Below are 20,687 nucleotides of genomic sequence, written 5' to 3'. Positions count from 1 at the left end.
CTGAAACAATGAAGAGCAAAGAGCTGCGACACAGCCTTTAGTTCTGCAGTCGGAAAAATAAGGGAGAAAAGATAGAGATGTAACCTAATGAAGACATCCACAGCCAGACACCGGCGCTGCTGCGGCGCTGCGTCACAGCAGAAGGGTGAAATATCACTTCAGCAGGAGAAAAGTGAATCAAACACCACACACAGCAAAGCTAAGGTAAAAAGAGTTTGGAGTGTATTGGCTCATCTATCAACAGCATCTCTCTCTTCAAGGCGGAGCAGGCAGGAAAACCATCAGTCACATTTTTAAACAATAGTCTCTCCATCTTTGTCATGTGGCGCCGGCGGAACGACTTTACTTCAAATGTCTGGAGAGAGATCTGTGGAGAGGAGCTGGATTTCTGGGGTCAGTCTTAGAAAACGGCTGGACAGGCTGTCTTGGAGGATTCACTTCAAGAGTCGGGGTCCCTCGGCCCCCTCCTCCATCCCAACCCCTGCTGTGTGATGGTGAATTCTGAGACCCGCGGTAACTGTAATAGTCAACACAAAGAAGAGCGTCAACATATTGATGGCGTGGTGGCTCGCTAGAAGGCATTGATTCGAAGAGTGTGAAGACTTCTATGTGAAAAGAGCCTTTTATGAAAGTGCCATGAGTCATCGAGGTTATCTCATCGCTTTCAGTCTGTGCAAACACACTGTGGCAGAGCCGAGGGTACACGGGGGTACACGCAGTACCGCCAACTCTTTCATGGTGTATATAAAGCCCACAAGGATACAGCCAGAAACTTAATTTCTACTGGCATTGGAAAAATGTGGCAATAGATCCCGTCTCCTTCAGAACTATTAGATTTCCTCTGCTTTTGTCATCTCTGGATAAACAATGGTGGGAAACACTGACATGCAGTGACTTTCTGATACAACATGCTGGATAATTTCCAAAAACAGGGTTAGGGTCAGTATAGAAATATAGAAATATATGAAGCACATTAAAACACAACTAAAAATGTCCCATATAGATGTGGAAGAATTAAAAAATGGCTGATTCTTTGGCCTCATGCAGCACCAGGCTGTAAAGAGAAATCCTCCATGTCAGCAGAAAAACATGTTCCAATTCCAAACTCCTTCAAAAAGTTCTTGCATCTTTTGGCATTAATCATTAGACTGACTTTACCTGGTTATTGATCCAGTGGTGATGAAGTGCAAGTGGACTTTCAATAAAAATAACTCCTTCTGAAGGAAACTGAGGTTAAACATAATCTAATCAAAATCACAGCATGGCCAAATCATCAAATCATATTCTACAGATGTAAAGGGATCCGTTTATTTGGTACAAAACCTGAATCATATCATCATTTTTTTTAAGTGAACATGAAAAGAAAAAATGACGATTAAACTGAAATCACATATTGCAATTGTAATATCTGCCCATATAATTGCTGCTCGATGCTTTTTGCATATTATGCAGCCATCAAATAAACTTTCTAATTAATATTAATTAAAAAAACTTTTGTAAAAGCCACTACCACATCGTTAGCATGCACTGAACGGTATGGTTAGTATCAAAGACTGGCCAGATGTTCATCCTGCATAAAAATCAAGCATAGTGTGGATTTATATATTTTATTCAAGTCAATCCACTGGATCACTAAACACCTGAACCGCTCCATCCACTGCTCAGGGTTTGTGGCTAAAACCTTGAAGCAGTTAAGGTCGCAAATCCTCCAAAGGCACCAAGTTGAAAAGACACCCACTGTTCTCCCTCAGCTCCACTGGACAACGTGACGGGGGCGGCTGACAGCCCAGAATTAATTGACATGCCTCCGAGAGGTTGTTCTCTAATAACATATTGATCCAGCAGGCCTGATATGCAAAGCATCTGCCAGCGAGTGTCGCTGGCGAGGTGAGACAAATGCCCTCCGAATACCTTCCACCAAGCTGTGTTGATTAAAGGAGGTATTAGAGCTCATGATCACATAGAAGCAGCGTGTCAGGTGTTCCACACTGAACCATGTCAGAGCCCGTCCTCATTAGCAGATAACACATTCCACAAAGCTAAAAGCTGCCACAGATTCTCATTAAACTTTCATAAATTACAAGAATTTGAAGACAGATTTCAGGTTTTTTGACACTGTGCTTCGGAGTCTCAACAGAATACTAGCATGTTCACTTTGCTGCATGAAATGTTGCCTTTTTTTTCCAAATCCTGAAGCTGGAGTAGCCAAGGTTTGAAAGAGAAAACACAGTTTCATTGGACGAAATCCCAAGGTAAAAGATTATTTTGTGTAGAAAGCAAAGAAGAGCAGATGTATTGTTATTTTGTACAAAGGACAAGTTTGAACAACTTTTCGTGAAGGACTGAAGATTGGCTCTGAAGATGCTAACGCCAAGTCATTTGTGATATATAAATTGCCCTTTAAATGGGGCTGTTCTGAAGGTGCACTTGCACTTGGATTTAACATTAAAATACCCATTTGTTTCCAAAAGCTCTGTATAAATTGGGTTTTCTTGGGCTTGTTGTCTTCTCAGTGGAATTCCTCAGAGAAAGAGCTTCTTGCTTTCCCGACCGAAGCAGCTGAAACACTTTAAGTGGTCCATGAAAACCAGCACTGACAGGGACATTCCTTACTACAGCAAGGTCCCCACAAAAGGTCAAGACGAGACACTCTACTTTAAATAAGGCCAAGGTGGCTCAGGGTGAGGGCTCGCTCAGGCGAGGCAGAGGAACTGTTTTGGTGAAGTCGACGGCTGGGCCCTGTCTAATCATGCACCACTCTTTATACTGGAGCAAACCCCAGCCACAGACATGCACTTTACAATAAACTAAGCAATTTATCATGCAAGTAATTTCACACATGCATGAAATGGTGTTAGATGAATACATTTGTTTGCATGTTGTTGACTGGTGATGACTATTATTTTACTGGTGTCATCTAGAGAGCAGTCTGGGTGTAAGAAACAGTGTTTTATGCTTTTGTCTCCCCGAGCAGAAAGAACAGGTGCTTCGCCGACGAGCACAGATACACAGAGAGAGACAGTAACAGTCTCAAAATATTACGCAACATTAGCCTACATTTGGTGTTCAAAATCTACACGACTGTGTTTCTGCAGCAGCTGTTTTCCATGCTTGGAGAGGCTGAAGTGTGTTGTCTACAGCTGAGTACAGTCTGCAGTCACATAACAGTGTAAAAGGAAACTAATCATTCTCCTGTACCTCAGTAAGTAAAACAACAGCACTGGAGACAGTTATACATCATATCATTTGTGTGTTTGCCTTACAAATTTGGAATTATTTTTCATTAATTTATATGAAGCCAAATATCTCAGTTGCATAAATGTAGGACAGTGAAAATCAATAGGCTCTATACACAGCTCCACTACTTCCTGAACTTAAACAAGCTCCTTTATTTCCTGTCTTACATTATTGGCCAAACTGATTAATCCAGGTGTTTCTGACCATTGTTGTGACTACTGAGGTCAGACAGGAAATAAGTAGTGGAGCTGTGCATAAAGCCTATTAAAACAATTCTTTATTATAAAAGAATATGCTACTGTATTCATAATAGATACTAAGAAAGAGTTAACACACTCAGCTGAGAAGCAGCAGTAAAATACTAACAACCACTACTGTGTAGAGGAACAGCACATTTACAGAACACCACAGCTGTGAATCTATGACTGTTTGCTAGCTACAGTACTGCTTGTTTGCGTGTGATAGATCGAGCCTGACACCAAGGAGGAAAAATAAAGTCTTTTCTAAAACCCCAAAGCTCTTTATCTCGGGAACCTATAGTTTCACAAAACTAGTTCCCTCTTTAAAATCACTCCTCAAACCTTTCACAGGAAGGATTTTACTAGTTATTATCCTTCTCTGTGTAACTTTTACTCACTTTGTTCTATCAGGTTTTTGTTCCATATCTGTTTCTCTTGTTTTTTATCCACTTCTAAAAAGCACTTGTGTTCCCTGTGAATCATTAAGATGGAAAACAATTAAAACTGGTATCTTATTTGCTTGTCTATGCCCAGAACAAGGTCCTTCATGCAGTATTAGGGAATGGACTGCCCAACAGTAACACAGGGAGGGGGGAATCTATTTTGTGCTGTCCATAGTTTCTTCTTGTAAAGTTGGTTGGAAGCAATTTGTCCATCAAGCTTTTGCTAACTGCACTATATTACCCATAATTCAAATGGTTGTGTTTTCAGTTCTTGGTTTATATTGCTATGATGACAAGAAAGAGCAAGCAGCCAATCTGCTGTTCCTGGCTGAGATACAAAGCCCACTAATTAAAAGTCTGTCCGGTCTGTAGTCCTCCCTTTGCAGACAACTCTTATTGGATAGGAGAGCTCACAGCCCTCTGTTTTGCATTTTGATGTCTTCATCATTGTAATTGCTGGTTAAGTCGCCCTGCATTATTGATGAGCCCATACGGTAAAAACAAACCAAACAATATGCATGCTAAACAAATGCCCTCCAGTGCACAATGTTCACACAGGCCTTCACAGACTAATCATTTTCACTCGCAGCGTCTCCAAGTTATGCACACGAGCAGTTGCCTTTGGGTGTTTCATAGTTTCTGACTGGAAAAATGCCCGCAGGATGGAACAGGGAGGCAATTATACACTGTGTCTACAACTGCGTGTTCCTGCTCCCTTTTGTGGCATATCCAAAATGGCACATGCTGTACATAATGCCTTTATCTATGAAGTGAATATATTGGAATACACTACATCTGTGTCCTCAGCACCGCAGCGAGTCTCCGAGCCCAACTTTGTGACTCACTCTTGAGGTTGGAGCATCGTGACTGGCGGCTCGAGGAGCAGCAAGGTGTCTCCAAAAGTGGAAGTTTTCGCTCACTTCCTTCTCATTACTGCCAACCACCCAGTGGATTTTTAAAAAAAGGGGAAGGACAAGCAACGTGTGTGTGTGATTGAAATGAGAAAAGCATCTCAACTGGTCGTCGTCCTGCAGGAAAAACTCTCTGCTTCGTGTGACGAGACTATACACCAATCACAAGCGTTAGATGTCGGCCCGTTAATGCTGAAATGATGGTTTCTGACTCCAGCAATCTCTCATCTAAAGGTCAGTCGCCCTGCTAGCAGGCGGGTCAGGCAGCTGTAATGAGATGCTAACCTGAAAAGTTATTCCATCAGTCTGGGTTCCAGTGGAGAGTTTCAGTATCTGTGCTGGTCTTAATACTGTTTCAAAAGGCCTCCTCACCCCGACAAGAGTTATATTCTAGGGGACACACTTATTACACCCACCAACACTGATGTGGACCACAACTACTGACACTCCATTTGTGTCAAACTGTTGCCAAGGATTTGAGGCCCTGATGTAAAGTTACTTGTCATGCCTCATCTTAGGCTCTGTCTGCCAAGTCAAATATTATTAGTCATAAAAGTAAAAAAAAAAAAAGTGACAGCACCGCGTTTCGCAAACTGCATGAGAAACTCTTATTTATGCGGAACAGTGGATTAGAGCTGATTGATAATTGTTTATGCCCTTGGCAGTGGTGGATGTGTGTATTTCAGGAAAAATTCACCAAAGCCAGGACTACAAAGAGGAGGAGGGGTGGTAGCCAGCGTGCAGGAGTGGGTGGTGAGTTCAGAGACGCATCTGACACAGACTGTTTTGGTAGACACAGATTGTTTGGTAGACACACTGTAGCACCTTCTCCCATCTCCGCTCCGCAGAGAGATCACGCGTTGGGCTGCAGTGTAAAAGCACACACACACACACAAACACACAAACAACATGGCACCAGTCTTAACCTTCACAGAGAATACTGGTTATTACCAATCAGAGGGAACACAAAGCATGCAATTATTATTTTTTCTAGTTTTCCTCTTTTTTTTCCAAATTAATGAGTCTTTTAAAGAAATTATGAATATTTGGGGTTAAACTAATTTCTCATTTGCAATTTCCTGCGTCTTTGAAGTAAGAATCTATAAGAAATATCTGATATTTACTTTTTTTTTTCAATTAACATAATGGCCTCATTTGAGAGTGGTGACAGGTTTGTGAAACAGCAGATAAGGCTGTTTGCAGTTTACTGCTCATTTAGCCAGCAAGAAAAAAAAAAAGGCTTATTAGAAAAACTAACATCAAAGAAGGTTTTCTGAAGCACAAAGCAGTGAATTAGCTCTGTAAAAGCTGTTGTATGTTTGCATACGTTTGTCATTCGGGTTTGTACTGTATGAAGTTGTTTTTGTGTTATTCAAGTTTTCACCTCAGAGCCTCACAACTAACAACTATGAGTAAAATGTGTGTATGTGTGTTAAAACTGTAAGCTGTGTGAGGTCATGCAGTTTATATAATTTTCTCATCAGGACAGGGTTACATTAATAATAAATAATATTATTTTCATCCACAGTGTCTATTGTGTTTTGTTTTTGTTTTTTACCAAGGGGGTCAACTGTGGCTCTATACAGACTGTGCAGCCTCTCCGGACTGATGACCAAGGGTAAAGCATGTATTCACATGAATGAATATTATCTTTATTTATACTTTAGAAACGATAGAAAAGGTTTTGTCCATGTTTGTGCTTTGGTAGAACCGGCATTGCTGACACTGAGACACAAAATGGGGTAATGGGTAAAACCAGAAGTAATGAAAAGTAATTTATTCTATTTTCCATTCCCTTTTCATTCCATGTTCATTTCTTTCAAGGACTTTTGTGATTATTTTATGAGATATTGCAAAGTAAGGTATTATGTAGGCTACAATTTTTGCATTGCACTTTTGTTAGGACTTGTACCAAACAATCACGTTCCCAGGCCCGACACTGTGGTCACATTTAACCAAAAGGTGTTGCAGCTCCTGTAATTTGGACACTTATACTTCTCTCATCGGCCCAAGTTTAAATGCTCAGCTCCAGTAGGAGGGTTCAGTAACACCTAAAAGATGCAGGTTGGTTAATAAAGCAAACAGCAACAGAGTGTTTTGCTGTTTGTACACAAGGAACCGCAGGATTTTCAATGTGCATTGAATCATTCATTATAAAATTTGCATAATAGCATATCCACATCAGCCACACTGACTTATTCATCTTCTCCCTCTCTCTTTCAGACAACAGATTAAATGGTGAGTCACTTTTGTGATAGTGGATGTAGAAATCAACCAGCGAGGGACTAAAGATCTTCAAATATAGAACACAGAGTAACACATAAGCCTGCGTGATATATCAGAGTCTATGCCAGCGATGCTGTGGCACCTCTCTGTGTCTGCACCATGTTGTACACAGGCTGATATCACTTATTGAAAAATGACAATTTCCAGTGGTGAAGAAACCGTATCTGCTCCTCTATCAATAGCTCGGTCTGATACCAACCTCAAAGGTCACGAGTTGACTCCAAACGTCTTGGCCCCCGTAGGCCTCGGTCGTACCTTTAGACCAGGCCACCAGGAAACTGTATACCCAGCTCCACCGCTGATCAATGCCTTTTCAGTGTGCCCCCACCCGGCACAGAAACCACATGTGGGCGTCCAACTGCCTGCCCCCAATCCATATCTCTCCGTTTCGGTATTTACAGCAAATGAAACATTCAGACGGAAAGACGGCTGCTATCGATTGGCTTGTGGGTACACTATTTTGAGTGACATTTCATAAATGGAGCCGCCTCGTGAAATAGTAATGAGCCGATGGCGATTAGCATTCAAGTTTAATATGGCGTGATTGATTAGATATTCAAATTTCACTGGGACCAAGGTTAAATATTGAAGACAGGCATGTGAAAATCCCACAAACAATGCGTAAACTATTGGATATTTTTTGCCTTTTATACAATTCTTTGGTCAATGAAAAACCATGTCATAAACCCACTGAGCCTCCCTGCTGATGGATCATTGTAAAAAGAAATGTGCAGTAATGAACTGAGGTCGCTTTCCTTTGTGTTTCCCACCTCAAGTACCGATTAGAGAGACAGCGAGACAGCCACACACAAATAACCTTGCTGCACAGTGGAGTTAGCTACATTTCCCTTCATGGTGGTAGCTTTTTCTTTTAGTTTGCACATAAAGAAACATCTGGACTTGTATACATTTGTGGAATGAGACCAGAAATATTAACTTTTCTAAAGCGATTGTGAGTCTGTGCATTGGTCACATCATATCTGTGCTGATAATGTTTTGCCCTGGGTGCACATGTTGCTTTGGAGAAAGAAAAAAAAACAAGGACACGGTGTAGGTAGTACACACTTAGTATTCCAGCCCTGCATGCAGAGAGAGATTGCACCTGTACAGGCTGTTTGGTAATGTCTGTGTCACTTGGATGACCAGTATCTGTAGCCAAGCATTTCCTTGAGGTATGGAATTGGTTGTCTCGGGAAAATCTGATTAGTCACCGCTGACAATGCAGAGACAAGGAAATTACTTTCTTGTGCATATCATTAAAGAAAAATCAATATGACGAATGTGGTGGGGGCCCGAGCTATTTATTGTGGCTGAACTAAGGGCAAGGCAGGCACTCTTTGCATTGGCCTCATGTTATTGCATTTAATTTGTTTTCAGGATGAAAAACACAGAGTAGTTCAGCGAGCGGCTCGAGGTGCATCCTGCCGTTTCCTCCCTTTACCGAAATGACTGTAAACGCCACAGAATGATGCGCGCCCGTCACCTAATTGCCTCAAAATAAATTGGCTCGTGGGAAAAGACAAGTGGTAGATCAAGGTGAGACCTCCTTTTGCTTGTCTCCTTAGTGCTCTCATTATCTGCAGGGACTTTAATTCAAGTGTTGCACAACGACGCTGCAAAACAGACAAACAGGAAATTGAACTAAACACTCATTCACTTTCGCTTTTGTGGGTCAAGCTACTCAGTAACCTTCACTTTTGCAAATGAAATGTGTTTTGTGGATGAAGCTTCACATCAAGACCAGGTGAGTATAATCCCATCAAGAGTCAGAGAGGTGTTGATAATTTGATGTCGAGACCTCTTTGAAGTAACTGCGCTGAAATACTGTAGCACATTAGAGGATTTCTGCCTTTAAAAAGTCAAGCTTTAAGATTGATTAAGTTAGGTTTTTATTAACCTGGGGTTTTGTGAGTCGATCATGTATAGTCTATTTGTCTGCAGTAGATTCTAATCAATACACATCCCCAGTGAGGAGATCCAACTGGGACTACTGGTAGACTCCTGTGCATGGGGCCTGTGGTAACATTAGCTGTAGCTCAAGATGCTTTGCAGCAATTTGCTACTTGCCGTGGGCGCGGCAGCAACATCACTGGAGAGAAGCATGACAGTGAATACTTTAATTCCTTTTTTATAACTCTGATGTGCAGCAGCTCTTTCACATCATTAGTGACTTTCCTGTAACAATGATGTGTGATGTTCTCACATCAGTCTGCTTCACTGCCATTCAAGCCTCCATCCATCCATTCTGCCATATACTGTAGTGGATTTTTTTTTTTTACTTTTTAACATCCTGCTTTTACTTCATTGCATCTCAGTGTGAAAATATCATCATGACAAGTGTGACACCAGACCAGAGTAATGAGCGAGAAGTGAGATATTCAAACTCCGGTTCAGACTTCAGACTTACTTATTGGCAGAGGACGATCTTAAAACTGAGCTGGAGAACAGGATTGAATTTCCTGAAATCTGCATTATTCACTATATGTACTGCAGCAACATTTTACACCTGTATTTCCTTTACATCTAAGCTATATCTATTCAGTATTGACCATGCCCCCATTAACAGCGGATGGTCTGGAAATAGAGCCGGTGACTTGGGTTTAGTTTCCTGAAATCCGCGTTTTGAAATACTTCATGTGCCCTACCGCAACACCTTCCCACTGCATTTCCTCTTTTCCTTTCCAAGTTGAATTCAGGCTGGCTCCATCCTTGAGCAATAGATCACTTAGAATAAACAGTTTGATGGATGCGACGTGTGAAACAAATGCAACAAAAACTTTGCGACGCTGCAGCCCAGACACTCGTCTCAAACATGCTGTGCTTTTATTCCCACTGCACCCGGTAGGCGACAGACTCACAGGCCTCAAAGCCCCGTCATTCAGCTGAAACGCTGGCGTTTCATCAAGTTCACATCCACACAAACCTGCCGTTATCCACACTGAAGGTGGCACTGAGGCTACAGGGGGTAAGAAACTGACTGGGATCAGCTGTATATGTGTCAGTGACAAAGAAATGTCTATTTTCATTCATTGTATGCAATTTTCAGAGAATGGCTTGTTGAAATGAAATGAGTCAATCAATGAAATTGACCATATTAATTTGTAATAGACTTGATCATTTCTGGTCAAATAACGATTGTTTATGTAATTATAAAGCAAGGTTATAAAATTGTAGCCTTGGTTTTTTATTTGTTTTGTTTTATTTTGTTCTATGTATTTAAAGCAGAAGTGAGTGATATATTTGTGTTAATATAAGTCTTAAATAGTTATATCTTCCGACAGCAATCACTTACATAGAGTGTTTGGACTGAAACACGGGTCTCTCAGTCCCTCTGCTCTGCTCTGAGCCGAAGAGAAAACATTTATCGTATCCTACAGTTTTTATCCAATGAGGAGAGAGAACGGCATGCAGGGCTGTGTGTGCAGCCAAGGAACGCCGTGAATGTGGTGACATAGCGACGAGGACTGTTATGGTGCGTTCAAGGAAACTCGTATTTTTCCGACCGTGAAGTGGTACCAGTTCGATCTGGTACGAGTTCACCGGTCGGAAGTTACGAGTGGCCGTTATAGTGACTTTCACCGGTAAAACAGGTCGGAAAAACACGAGTGGGTTGCCTGGAACGCTACAAAGTCGTAAGTTGTGACTTGAAGCTGTAATTTACGATTTCAAAAGCCTGCCTGGAACGCAGCATTAGCGAAAACGACCGGATCACTCACTTCTGCTTTAAGTAATATTATGTATGGGTTATTGAAGTTTCTAATAGTATATTTGTATTTATTTTTTGTATGTTATCATTTTGAGTCTGATGTAGAGGATTTAAATCCTGTATCAGATGTATTTTCATTAAATTTCATTAAATCTATCTGTCAATAGAAAATGGCTATATACTATACTACTGTATTATACATTTTACACACTAGATATACATCCATGCACAGGTTTGCCTTTATGAAATGCATGCAAAGGTACTGTATGCCATCTTGTAGGATGAAGATGATATCATAGACAAGACAGGGAAATTCTGTCAGAAGGACAACTGACTATAATAGAGAGCTTGTTAGTGGGAAAGGGAAAGAGTTCATCCTAAAGATTAATTGGTTTGAGAGAAAGGCTCCATGTTCCTGAGTTCAAGGTACGACATTTAGAGCCAACAGGGGAGTGAACTTCATTATAAAGATGTATGAAAATAATTCAGGTAGAAAATTCCATTCAGTTTCCTATTATTAATTCGGTCTTAAAAGCAAACTGAATTAAGTGGTGCATTATTCTCTCTAATTATGATGTCCATATTAGTTCTTTTTTAAAAAGCGATTGAAGCTGAATAAAAGAGATGCCGAGGAGCACTCTAACCTGACCAAATGGAAAATGAATCAGCTTTGTACTGGTAACGCTTTGTTGTTATATAGCACATAACGGAAGAAGGAAGCTCAGGCTATAGACTTATCTTTCTCAGCACAGTCTTGTTTATTTCTGTAAAGCCAGCTTTGGCCATTAGTACACAGGGGAGATGAGGAGATATTGAACCGTTATTGATTGCACACTAGAAAAGTCTAGTGATTTATACATATTGTCCTTTCCCAAGGTAAGCAACCAATAAGTACCAGAATGGCTGAATTCTCCACTTCTGTGTTGGTAATTATGACACTTTTCTCATTTCCTTACTTTTGGAGATCGCATTTCAGCAGTAACAAGAAGAAGGATAAGACAATAAACAACTTCTGGGGCACTCAGCAGATCTGCACCAAGGCCAAGCTCAAGCAAACAAGACACCAGACCTCAGAGAAAAGAAAAAGAATCAGACGATCTGCAGCACCAGCCGCAAAATTCAAAGTTTCTCCATCCCCATCACTTCAGTTTGTCTAAAAATGAGCAAAAACATAAAATTCTCTTGTAAAAACCCATATGACATTGATTTAATATCCACACACACACACACACACACACACACACACACACACACACACACACACACACACACACACACACACACACACACACACACACACACTATACAGTCTGACTGACCTTATATCCGCTATTATCAAAGACACAACCAGTAATGTCTATAGCATAGTCATGGTGGCGGCAATTAAAACCAGGTAACATTGCTTCCTGGAGATTTGAGTGTGTATAATAATGTTTCAGGATGTCAAAGCCCCACACCAGCAATATTTTCTGTGAGACCCTATTCAATAAAAGGAGCCAAAATTAACTTAGATTCATTTCGGGCCATATTTCCCTTAATTTGCCATCTGTGCTCGTTTAGATGGAGGTATCTGGACTCGGATGAGAGCAATTACAAATCTTCCTCAAAGTCCTGCTTTCAAAGTGCTGGAAGGCCCAGAGAGGACCGGCATGTGAGGGGTTTCATGTGCAAGAAATTTCCATTCACACAAGAGTGAGCATGGCACTCCTTTGTGCACTGCTTTCCTCTCCTGACTTGACTGCTGTTTAACAGTTGATATCACTGTAACTGCTCATCAACAGTCAGTTTTTCCACCAGATATTTCTCTATTTATCATTTAGCAGCTCCGTGCATCCAGTGACTCAATGCCTGACCTTCTAAGGTTTGACAAAAACAGGAGATTCTTCCAATTATCTCATTTATCACAAAACACACCCGCACGCAAACAGAAAGCATTGACAAAAAGGTCTGTGCTGAGGAACTGACTGGTTTCTATTTTCAAGTTTCAAGGTGAGCACTGTCATGGAGACATCAGGCTTCTTATTACTTGGCTAAGCAGGCTCCCTTATTAAGGATTCTGGTTGGACGCATCTTCTCGAAGAATCCTAATTAGTGTGACTTTAACAAAAGACACAGGATTGTGCCATCTGCCTCACATAATGAGGATTCCTCACTAATTAAAAACACCTAGGAGAGCAGTTAGGAAGTAATACCTGGTTAGGTTTGTAAGGTTAGGGAGATCTAATGAACATGAAAACGAGTAATACAGCTATAAGTTCTTCCTTTAGAACAGCAGGCATTGTCCCTTTAGGGAAACAAATCTCTGCATAACAACCACATTTCTGTTCGTGCTGGGTTGTTGGATGGCCTGAATTAAAATAACACGACAGAATATTATGCAGATGTTCAGCACACTAATCAATGTGATTTTAAATACTAATAGTTTTAGTCCAGTATTCAGTTTCCATATAGTAAATGTTACAGGTTGGTATAGATCTTAACATAAAAAGATAAGTGGTTTGATTTTTTGTAGCTTCACTTCTTCAGTGCATGCCAATGCGTTTGCTAAATTCACATTATGCAGCTGTTCCCAAAAAAGTAAATCTTACATTTACAAGAATTATTAATTTAATCTATTAACTTCTATAGAAATAGGAGCTGGAGAAGGCATAACACATCAGATAGGTGTAGTTCTATCTTCCACTTATAGAGTATATCATCTATACACCCTCTTATTATATTTGCATATTACATTACATACAGTACATCTATATGATACCATATTAAAAGCCATTTTCTTTGAGTATTTTATTCTAGCTTAAAGCTACGTGAATTGCTGTTCCCAACACACACACGTATTTACACACACCCTCAGTCTCTCTCACGCACACAAACGCACGCATGCACTCAAGCGCACACACACACACACACATTTCTACCATACACTGCAAATGCCCTCCAGACACAGGTTTCATTTGAGCACATTCATTACCTTTTAATTGCCTCTAAATTGCAATGTGACCCATCACATCAATAACACTATCTTTGTAACAGGAGAAATGAACCGCAGCGGGATTACGCCGAGCGTGTATGTGGATCTGTGTTTGTGTGCGAATGCTTGCATACAAATAACTGTATACAATGATGATGATGATGACGATGGTGTTGGTGTGTGGGATTGGTGTTTTTATAGGGTGTAGGTTCTGGGGGTGGACAAAAAAAAGAGGGCAAAGAGTGTGCAGGGTGCAAACAGCAGCTGATGCTGTGAGTCGTCAGCGTGTTTTGAAAGGAGCAGATATTACCACGATGAAGGTGAATCAAAATGTGTTTCAATTTAATCCCCTCTGATTACACAGCGTTGTGCCCTCACCTAAGCTTGCCAGCGCTGCTGATCTCAGACATTCCCTGTGACCTTCAGTCTGCACAGAGGTGGCATTCTGCTGGCTCAAACCCCCTTACACAATAACAGATGATTAAAACACTATTACCAATCACCGGGAATTTACCATCATCATATTTGGCATTTTCTGACCCAGATTCCAGAAATTACGTAAAATGCTTCTTTTGCAGAGTTTGTACCTGAGTGGAGGAGGAGGCACACACACACACACACACACACACTGCTGGAAAACAAACAAGCAATAGAAACAGCACAATGTTATTTCCACATGAGGGAGGCTCTGATATGCAAGTTAAATCTGCATATAAACTCTTCAGGCAAAAACAGCTTGGAATTGCTATTACTGTAGATGGATCTGCTGATTAAAATGGCCAGGTTATACAACAACAACCACTGAGGCCTGGTGGTTACTAGTGCAACTAGTGTGTGGTTAGCACAGTTAGCACCACTGCCATGGGCCTTTCTGACACAGGTGTAAAAAAAATAATGATGGCTGAAATCCACATTAGTACTCTAAAACTTTCTCTGGGTTACATCAATTCAAAAATAAAAGAACAACCACAACTTCCTATTGCCATATGTCCTTGCTTGTTTTTGGTCATTTGTTTGGTTACCAGCCTCTTCTCTACACTGAAAAAAGTATAACCTTGCTCAAACTAAAAAAAATGATGTCCAGATATCACATCTAAAATATTTGACTTCACAGAATCTAAATTGAGTAACTTCATATGACCTAATTATTTTATGTTGATGTAAACAATAATACTGCACTTGACTCAACCTTAATTTTTTGCCTTGATCCAAATTATTTTCTTCACTTTTAGTTATTGAACCAAACTAATAAATTGAAATTGAACCAACCTAATGTATTCACTTTTAACTGATTTAACTTGAATTGTTTGCATTGACACCAGTTAATTAATTTACATATATCCAAACTATATTTTTTACATTTTATTTGACCCAAAAATAATTTGTTTCCCACCTTATAAACTCTATAAAAAAAGACACTTCACCAACAGATTACATTAAATGTATTTATTAATCTTAAACATATTAACCATATGCAACATATTAACATTATGCAATCGGCCTTCATTTTTTTTAATCTAAAAGAGGGCAGATATGTGTGTAACCCTGGACTATGACTAAACCTGGATGCTGACTAAAATGATACACTATAGCATCCCTAAAGGCACTGCAAGGTGGCAAGGGGAGGAGACGGTGGAGAGAAGAGGAGAAAGGCTGGAGAGGGTGATGTGGAGCCAATTGAAAATTAAATAAAACACAGATGCTTCAACAAAGGGTGAGATCCCTGTTGATATTGTTGTCATTTCCCTGTAATGCCTGGGATTAAACATCCAGACATAAAGTTACTTATTTTTTATTTGTATGTGAAATCATACAAGGCAGGAGAGAGAGCAGGACAGGGCCAGGGGAGGATATACTGTTAACACACAGGAATAACAGTGAATTGTTTTTGAGAAAACATGCCGTTTTATCACCCTCTGGCAACTGGAATCTCCCTTTGAACTGGGCAGTCTTTATCAATATTGTCAGATAAAAAAATAGATTAGCAAATGAACCAGGACAAACACACACGTGGTAATAGGCCTATACACAGGCTCTATACAATCTGAACTGTAATAACCGGTAAATGAAATTACATGAAATATTATTCAAAACACTCACTCAAAGCCCAACAATATAACATAGCCTGAAATGGCTACAGCACCCTTGGCTAGGTGCAACTAAGTGCAGCTGAGGTTCTCCCCCTCATCAAGTGCTGACTTGTGGTTACTACAGGCTACCTCAATATAAATGCAACATCTACTGTGTGTGTGTAAACACACAAGCATGTGTACGCATGTCACACATACTACTGTGCAGTCTGGAGTTCACCATTCAGTTTGCGAATCTTGGAGCTCATCTTGTTGGAACCAAGCTCCATCAGGATCTTCTGAAGAGCCTCAAAGGTGAACCTGAACCCCTGTGGATATTCCATGTTAAGAGCATAACAGAGTCCAAAGAGCATTACCACTCCAGCTGCCACAGAAGGCAACTCACTGAGAACTTCCACACCATCAATGATGATCCCGATCTCTTTTGGCTGTTGTAGAAGGCTGGAGTTCTCTCTAAAGACGAAGACCGCCATGGTGGTACTCTCCAGCTCGGCTTGATCTTTCTGGGACATCTGAGGTCAAATATAGGACAAAATGTACAAGTGAACAACTGATTATTAATCACCACATCCAATAGCAGGGCTTTCTCAAGCTTCCCCCAGGATTATTAAAGTTGCATCTCATCACTGAGAGACAACAGATTTGGACATACCGTGTAGTATTCTTTTATCAGGTCCTCAACACATTCTCCCAGGTATGTGATGAGAGATTTGAGGACACACTCCCTTCTGAGATCAGCATCAGCATCCTGCAGGGACAGTGAAAAGGGGTTACTATGCAGTGTGGAGGATAGGCAAGCTTTTGAATTTCCAGCTCTACCACAAACAGTCGGTGCTTGTACGAGTGGATCCATAGCACAATTAATTGAAATCAGAGCGTTACAGGATATGTCAGAGACCACTGACAGTCTCTCTTACAAGAGAGATGACTGGATGTCTCTTTGCCAGGTCAGGCCAATCCTGTCTTTTACAGCGCTCTCTCAAGACCTGCCAGTGGTCATTGACATGTTCTCATCCTGGATGTCTCTGCTTTCACTAATTTGTGCTGTGGATGAAATGTGGATTTGAGCTGGAATCAAGGTATTGTGCAAGCATCTCGCTGGTTTGTGGAAGAGCTGGTATTTGCACTGGTCACTTCACAAATACAACAATGGCAGTAGCTCCCCACCAAGGGAGAAGGCCACAGCAAGGTGAGGAGAGCAGTTCCTTCCTTGCTTGACACACACACACACACACACACACACACACACACACACACACACACACACACACACACACACACACACACACACACACACACACACACACACACACACACACACACACACACACACACACACACACACACACACACACACACACACACACACACACACACACACACACACACACACACACACACACACACACACACACACACACACACTTTAAAAAGCAGCATTTTTCAAATGACCATAACCATAATCACTGAAATAAAAATGGAAAAGGATACCTATCCCCATCAGACAAGGGTTAAAATGCTAACTGTTGTTAGTGGTTCATTATATCATACCTGATCAAGAAAATCCAGGATCATGGCAGTTTTTGCTTTGGTTGCCCCTCCTCTCTTTTTGATGATCTTCAGTAGCTGCGTGGAGTACTTGTCCAGCTGGGCCATAAATCTCGGCAGCAGGGGAACTGCAGTAACCCGCAGAAACTCTGCATTGATCTGTACATGAGGAAGCAGTGCACAATATATTTTAATAATTTTTATTGAAGACAAACTTCGCACAAGCATTCATTCCCCACCTCCAAAGTATGAGTTGTATGTAGTCTCTCCTTTACTAAATTGTCAATTATCAAAATGTATAATTCTTCATACACTAATACCCCTCAATGATCATTTAGGTCCCACTGTGTGGTCTATAACAATCATGTAACAATTGTTCCCAAATTGTTTGTGTTTTGGTTATGATTTGTTGTTGTTCATTGTTACTTCTGTCAAAATTTAGTTAGTTTCATTTATTGTCCACGGTGTGGAAATTTGTTTTTGGTCTCATAAAAACAACAAGCAGGGCAACAACAACACTTACACACTTAGTAGTAATTTCAAACTAAATATAATTTTTGATGAAAAAGCAATACTATTACTAGTCTTCACAAAGCCCTGTGGATGTATTATTTCTGAAAAAATGTTTGTTATAATTAGTATGAAAGAGGTTAAGAAAGGTACACCTCTTCCACCTGAAATAGAGCTGGCCATCTTTCCATGAGGTTCTCGATGGAAGGGTTCTGATCTACAACCTCTTGCCTCCTAAACTCGAAGGTCCTGGCCATCTTCTCCCGTATGGTTTTCTCATTGTTTCTCTTCTTTACTTCAGTCAGAAGCAATGTTCTTTCTTGTTCCAGGCTTTCTGGAGTCTCAATGCTGGGCTGAGGATAATAATTGGCCTCACCTCTTCTTGCCTTTTTGTTGTTCTTTGCTGAGCGGGGAAGGGGATCTTCTCGTGACTTGGATTTGAGTGTGTTCACCACGAGCTCAGATGCAAGTCCATGTGACTTCAACTGAGTGCGATAATTGCACATCTTATTCTTGAGTCTCATTTTCCATCCATAGCTCTCATTGAAGGAGTCTGGTTGCCTAAGGCAGGGATGCTTCCTTGTGAGAGCCTCTGCGACATCACTCAGGTCTGCATCATTGGGGTACGCCTTGTAGGAGAAAATCTTCTCTGCCAATCTTTCCAGAATGTCTGACAGCATTTTAGACGTAGGGGTCAGTCTAGTTTGGTTCTTTGTGTATTCAGCATTCCCTTTCTCGAGTTGACCTTCTGTTTCAAAGGAGAAGGTTGGGATGTTGAACTCTTTCGGCCAGGGCTTTGTTCGAAGTCTCTCAGAAGAGCTGCTGCTGAGTATGATTGTGTCATCTGAATCAGTGTGTGTCGATAAGGAGCTTGAATCTAGGTCACTCAAATCAGTTGGGGCACTGTCTATGAATTCAAGAATGAGATCAGTATCAGGAACAGTCGGTATGACCTTGATGGTGGTAAGATCCTTGATCAAGGAGGTTGAGCTTAAGTTAACAAATGCTCCTCCAAAGTCAGTATCTTTGTATTGCAGCCTGATGCCTCTAGTAAGTTTGTATGCTTCTTTGACCTGTTCAATGAGCTCTTCAACAGTGTCTGGCACCAGTGGTAGATCCATCCTCTCGGAGCCGTCGTCACTCAACAAGATGAGGAGTCGTATGGGATTTGCCATATTGACGGATCAAGGGTCCAGGAAGCTGCTTCAATACCAACTAAAATAACAAAGGACAGGGACACACAAAAGACTTGGCATCAGCTCCCACTGCAGGTTTCTACAGATGAATAAAAACATTTGTTCTCAACGGTAGCCTATCTGATCTATCGGGTAATGCTTCAACTAATATTATAGATAATACCACAATACAACATAAGTTGATTTTACCCCCAAATTGTGGACAGGCTCCTCTAGGAAGCCCACACAACAATCATGGTTTGAGTTTGAGTAGGCTTCACCAGGTGAGGGGGGTCAGGTTGAGGACTGTTATTACCTGGATGTGTTCAAGAAGTTGAATGTAGATGGTGATGCCCAGGCAACCGATGAAGTGCAGGGTGGGGTCAAAAAACGTCCTGTCTTTACACTGGGGAAGAGACATGAGAGACAACAGGACTCAGTCAGATACAGACACATATGATGAAGAATACTGAACCTCAGCAGGAGAAAGATTCCGGAGACCGACGAGTGAGCGAGAGAGAGACCCAGGTTAGGAGTTGGGGTCACAACTCATTCTTACCTGGGCGTGTTGAAAAAGGTGTTGGTGTAGATTTTGATGCCCTGACGGCGTGTGTAGTGCAGGAGACTGGAGTCAAACCATGTCCTGGGTGTCTGGAGAAAAAGAAAACAGGAGAGACAAAGGGGGAGAGGGAAAGCATTAATTTACATTCAAAACAACCTTGTGTGGGCATAAAGATGACAGGTTAGAGTTGTAATAATGTTTCAGTGTCCCTTTAACTTAGTCCACCATTACAACAGGACTCAGAGACAGATACATGTGATGCAGAATACTGAACCCCAGCAGCAGAGAAATGAGGATTCCTAGAGCGGGAAAGAGGGAGAACCAGGTTGGGGTCAAGGTCAGAACCGTCATTCTTACCTGGGTGTGTTGAGAGGGGTTGACAGATTGTGAGCAAACAGATGTAGTGCAGTAAGCTTGTGTAAAAACACGTCCTGGATGGGTGTGGAGAACAGGAGAGGGGGAAGCAAAGCATTATTTCACATTCACAATCACATTGTGTGAGCATAAAGATGACAGGTTAGAATTGTAATAAGTGCAGTGTCAAATTACCTCAGTGGCAATTAAGTGCCCATTTAACATTTCTAGTAGAATGAATTATATGCAAATATGATGTTTTGATGAAAATGCAGACCTTAAACTTGAATATGTCTCTTCAGGGTAATCAAACGCAATCCTCCCACAGTGTAATCCACCAGCGGATATGGATCCGTCAGTTCATCTGGCGCCACGAGTATTATGTCTTTGGTGGGGCTCACTTTAAGTTCAAAGGCCCTGAAGTGTTCCCAGTGCCATGCACTCAGCTTCCGAACAATGAAAAAAGGTTTGTCCTTCAGAAACAACATGTGGATGATTTCAGTGAATTCAGGGATCCCTGCCAAAGATCCATAATGCAAGGATCATTCTGCGATCTCCTCTTTCAACACATCGAGAGAAAGAGTTGAAACATTTGACACTTCCAGAAGAGATTTTTGAGGGTACATAAATACCTGCTGTGCCATATGAAATTGGT

General features: G+C 41.1%; 1 protein-coding gene and 1 long non-coding RNA gene across 2 annotated transcripts; both read right to left on the bottom strand.

Annotated features, from left to right (window-relative positions):
- Positions 1 to 16,080: 16,080 nt before the first annotated feature.
- On the bottom strand, positions 16,081 to 19,116 carry LOC311003483 (uncharacterized protein; the record flags this gene model as incomplete). Its single annotated transcript, XM_083995251.1, has 5 exons — positions 16,081 to 16,191; positions 16,240 to 16,395; positions 16,536 to 16,631; positions 17,435 to 17,590; positions 18,097 to 19,116. The coding sequence occupies 5 exons, from the start codon at positions 19,114 to 19,116 to the stop codon at positions 16,081 to 16,083; spliced, it is 1,539 nt and encodes a 512-aa protein (XP_083851377.1).
- A 293-nt stretch (positions 19,117 to 19,409) lies between these two features.
- Positions 19,410 to 20,454, bottom strand: LOC311003350. The gene is made up of 4 exons (XR_014596264.1): positions 20,310 to 20,454; positions 20,036 to 20,109; positions 19,676 to 19,767; positions 19,410 to 19,522 (listed from the first exon to the last, which is right to left on the bottom strand). It is a non-coding gene; the product is annotated as an uncharacterized lncRNA (long non-coding RNA).
- Between the last annotated feature and the right edge of the window lie 233 nt (positions 20,455 to 20,687).

Source organism: Trachurus trachurus (genome assembly GCF_905171665.1).
Source record: "Trachurus trachurus genome assembly, chromosome: 20".
Taxonomy (NCBI): Eukaryota; Metazoa; Chordata; class Actinopteri; order Carangiformes; family Carangidae; genus Trachurus; species Trachurus trachurus.
Note: the sequence above shows the minus strand (reverse complement) of the source record. Positions and strands in the feature narration are given on the sequence as shown.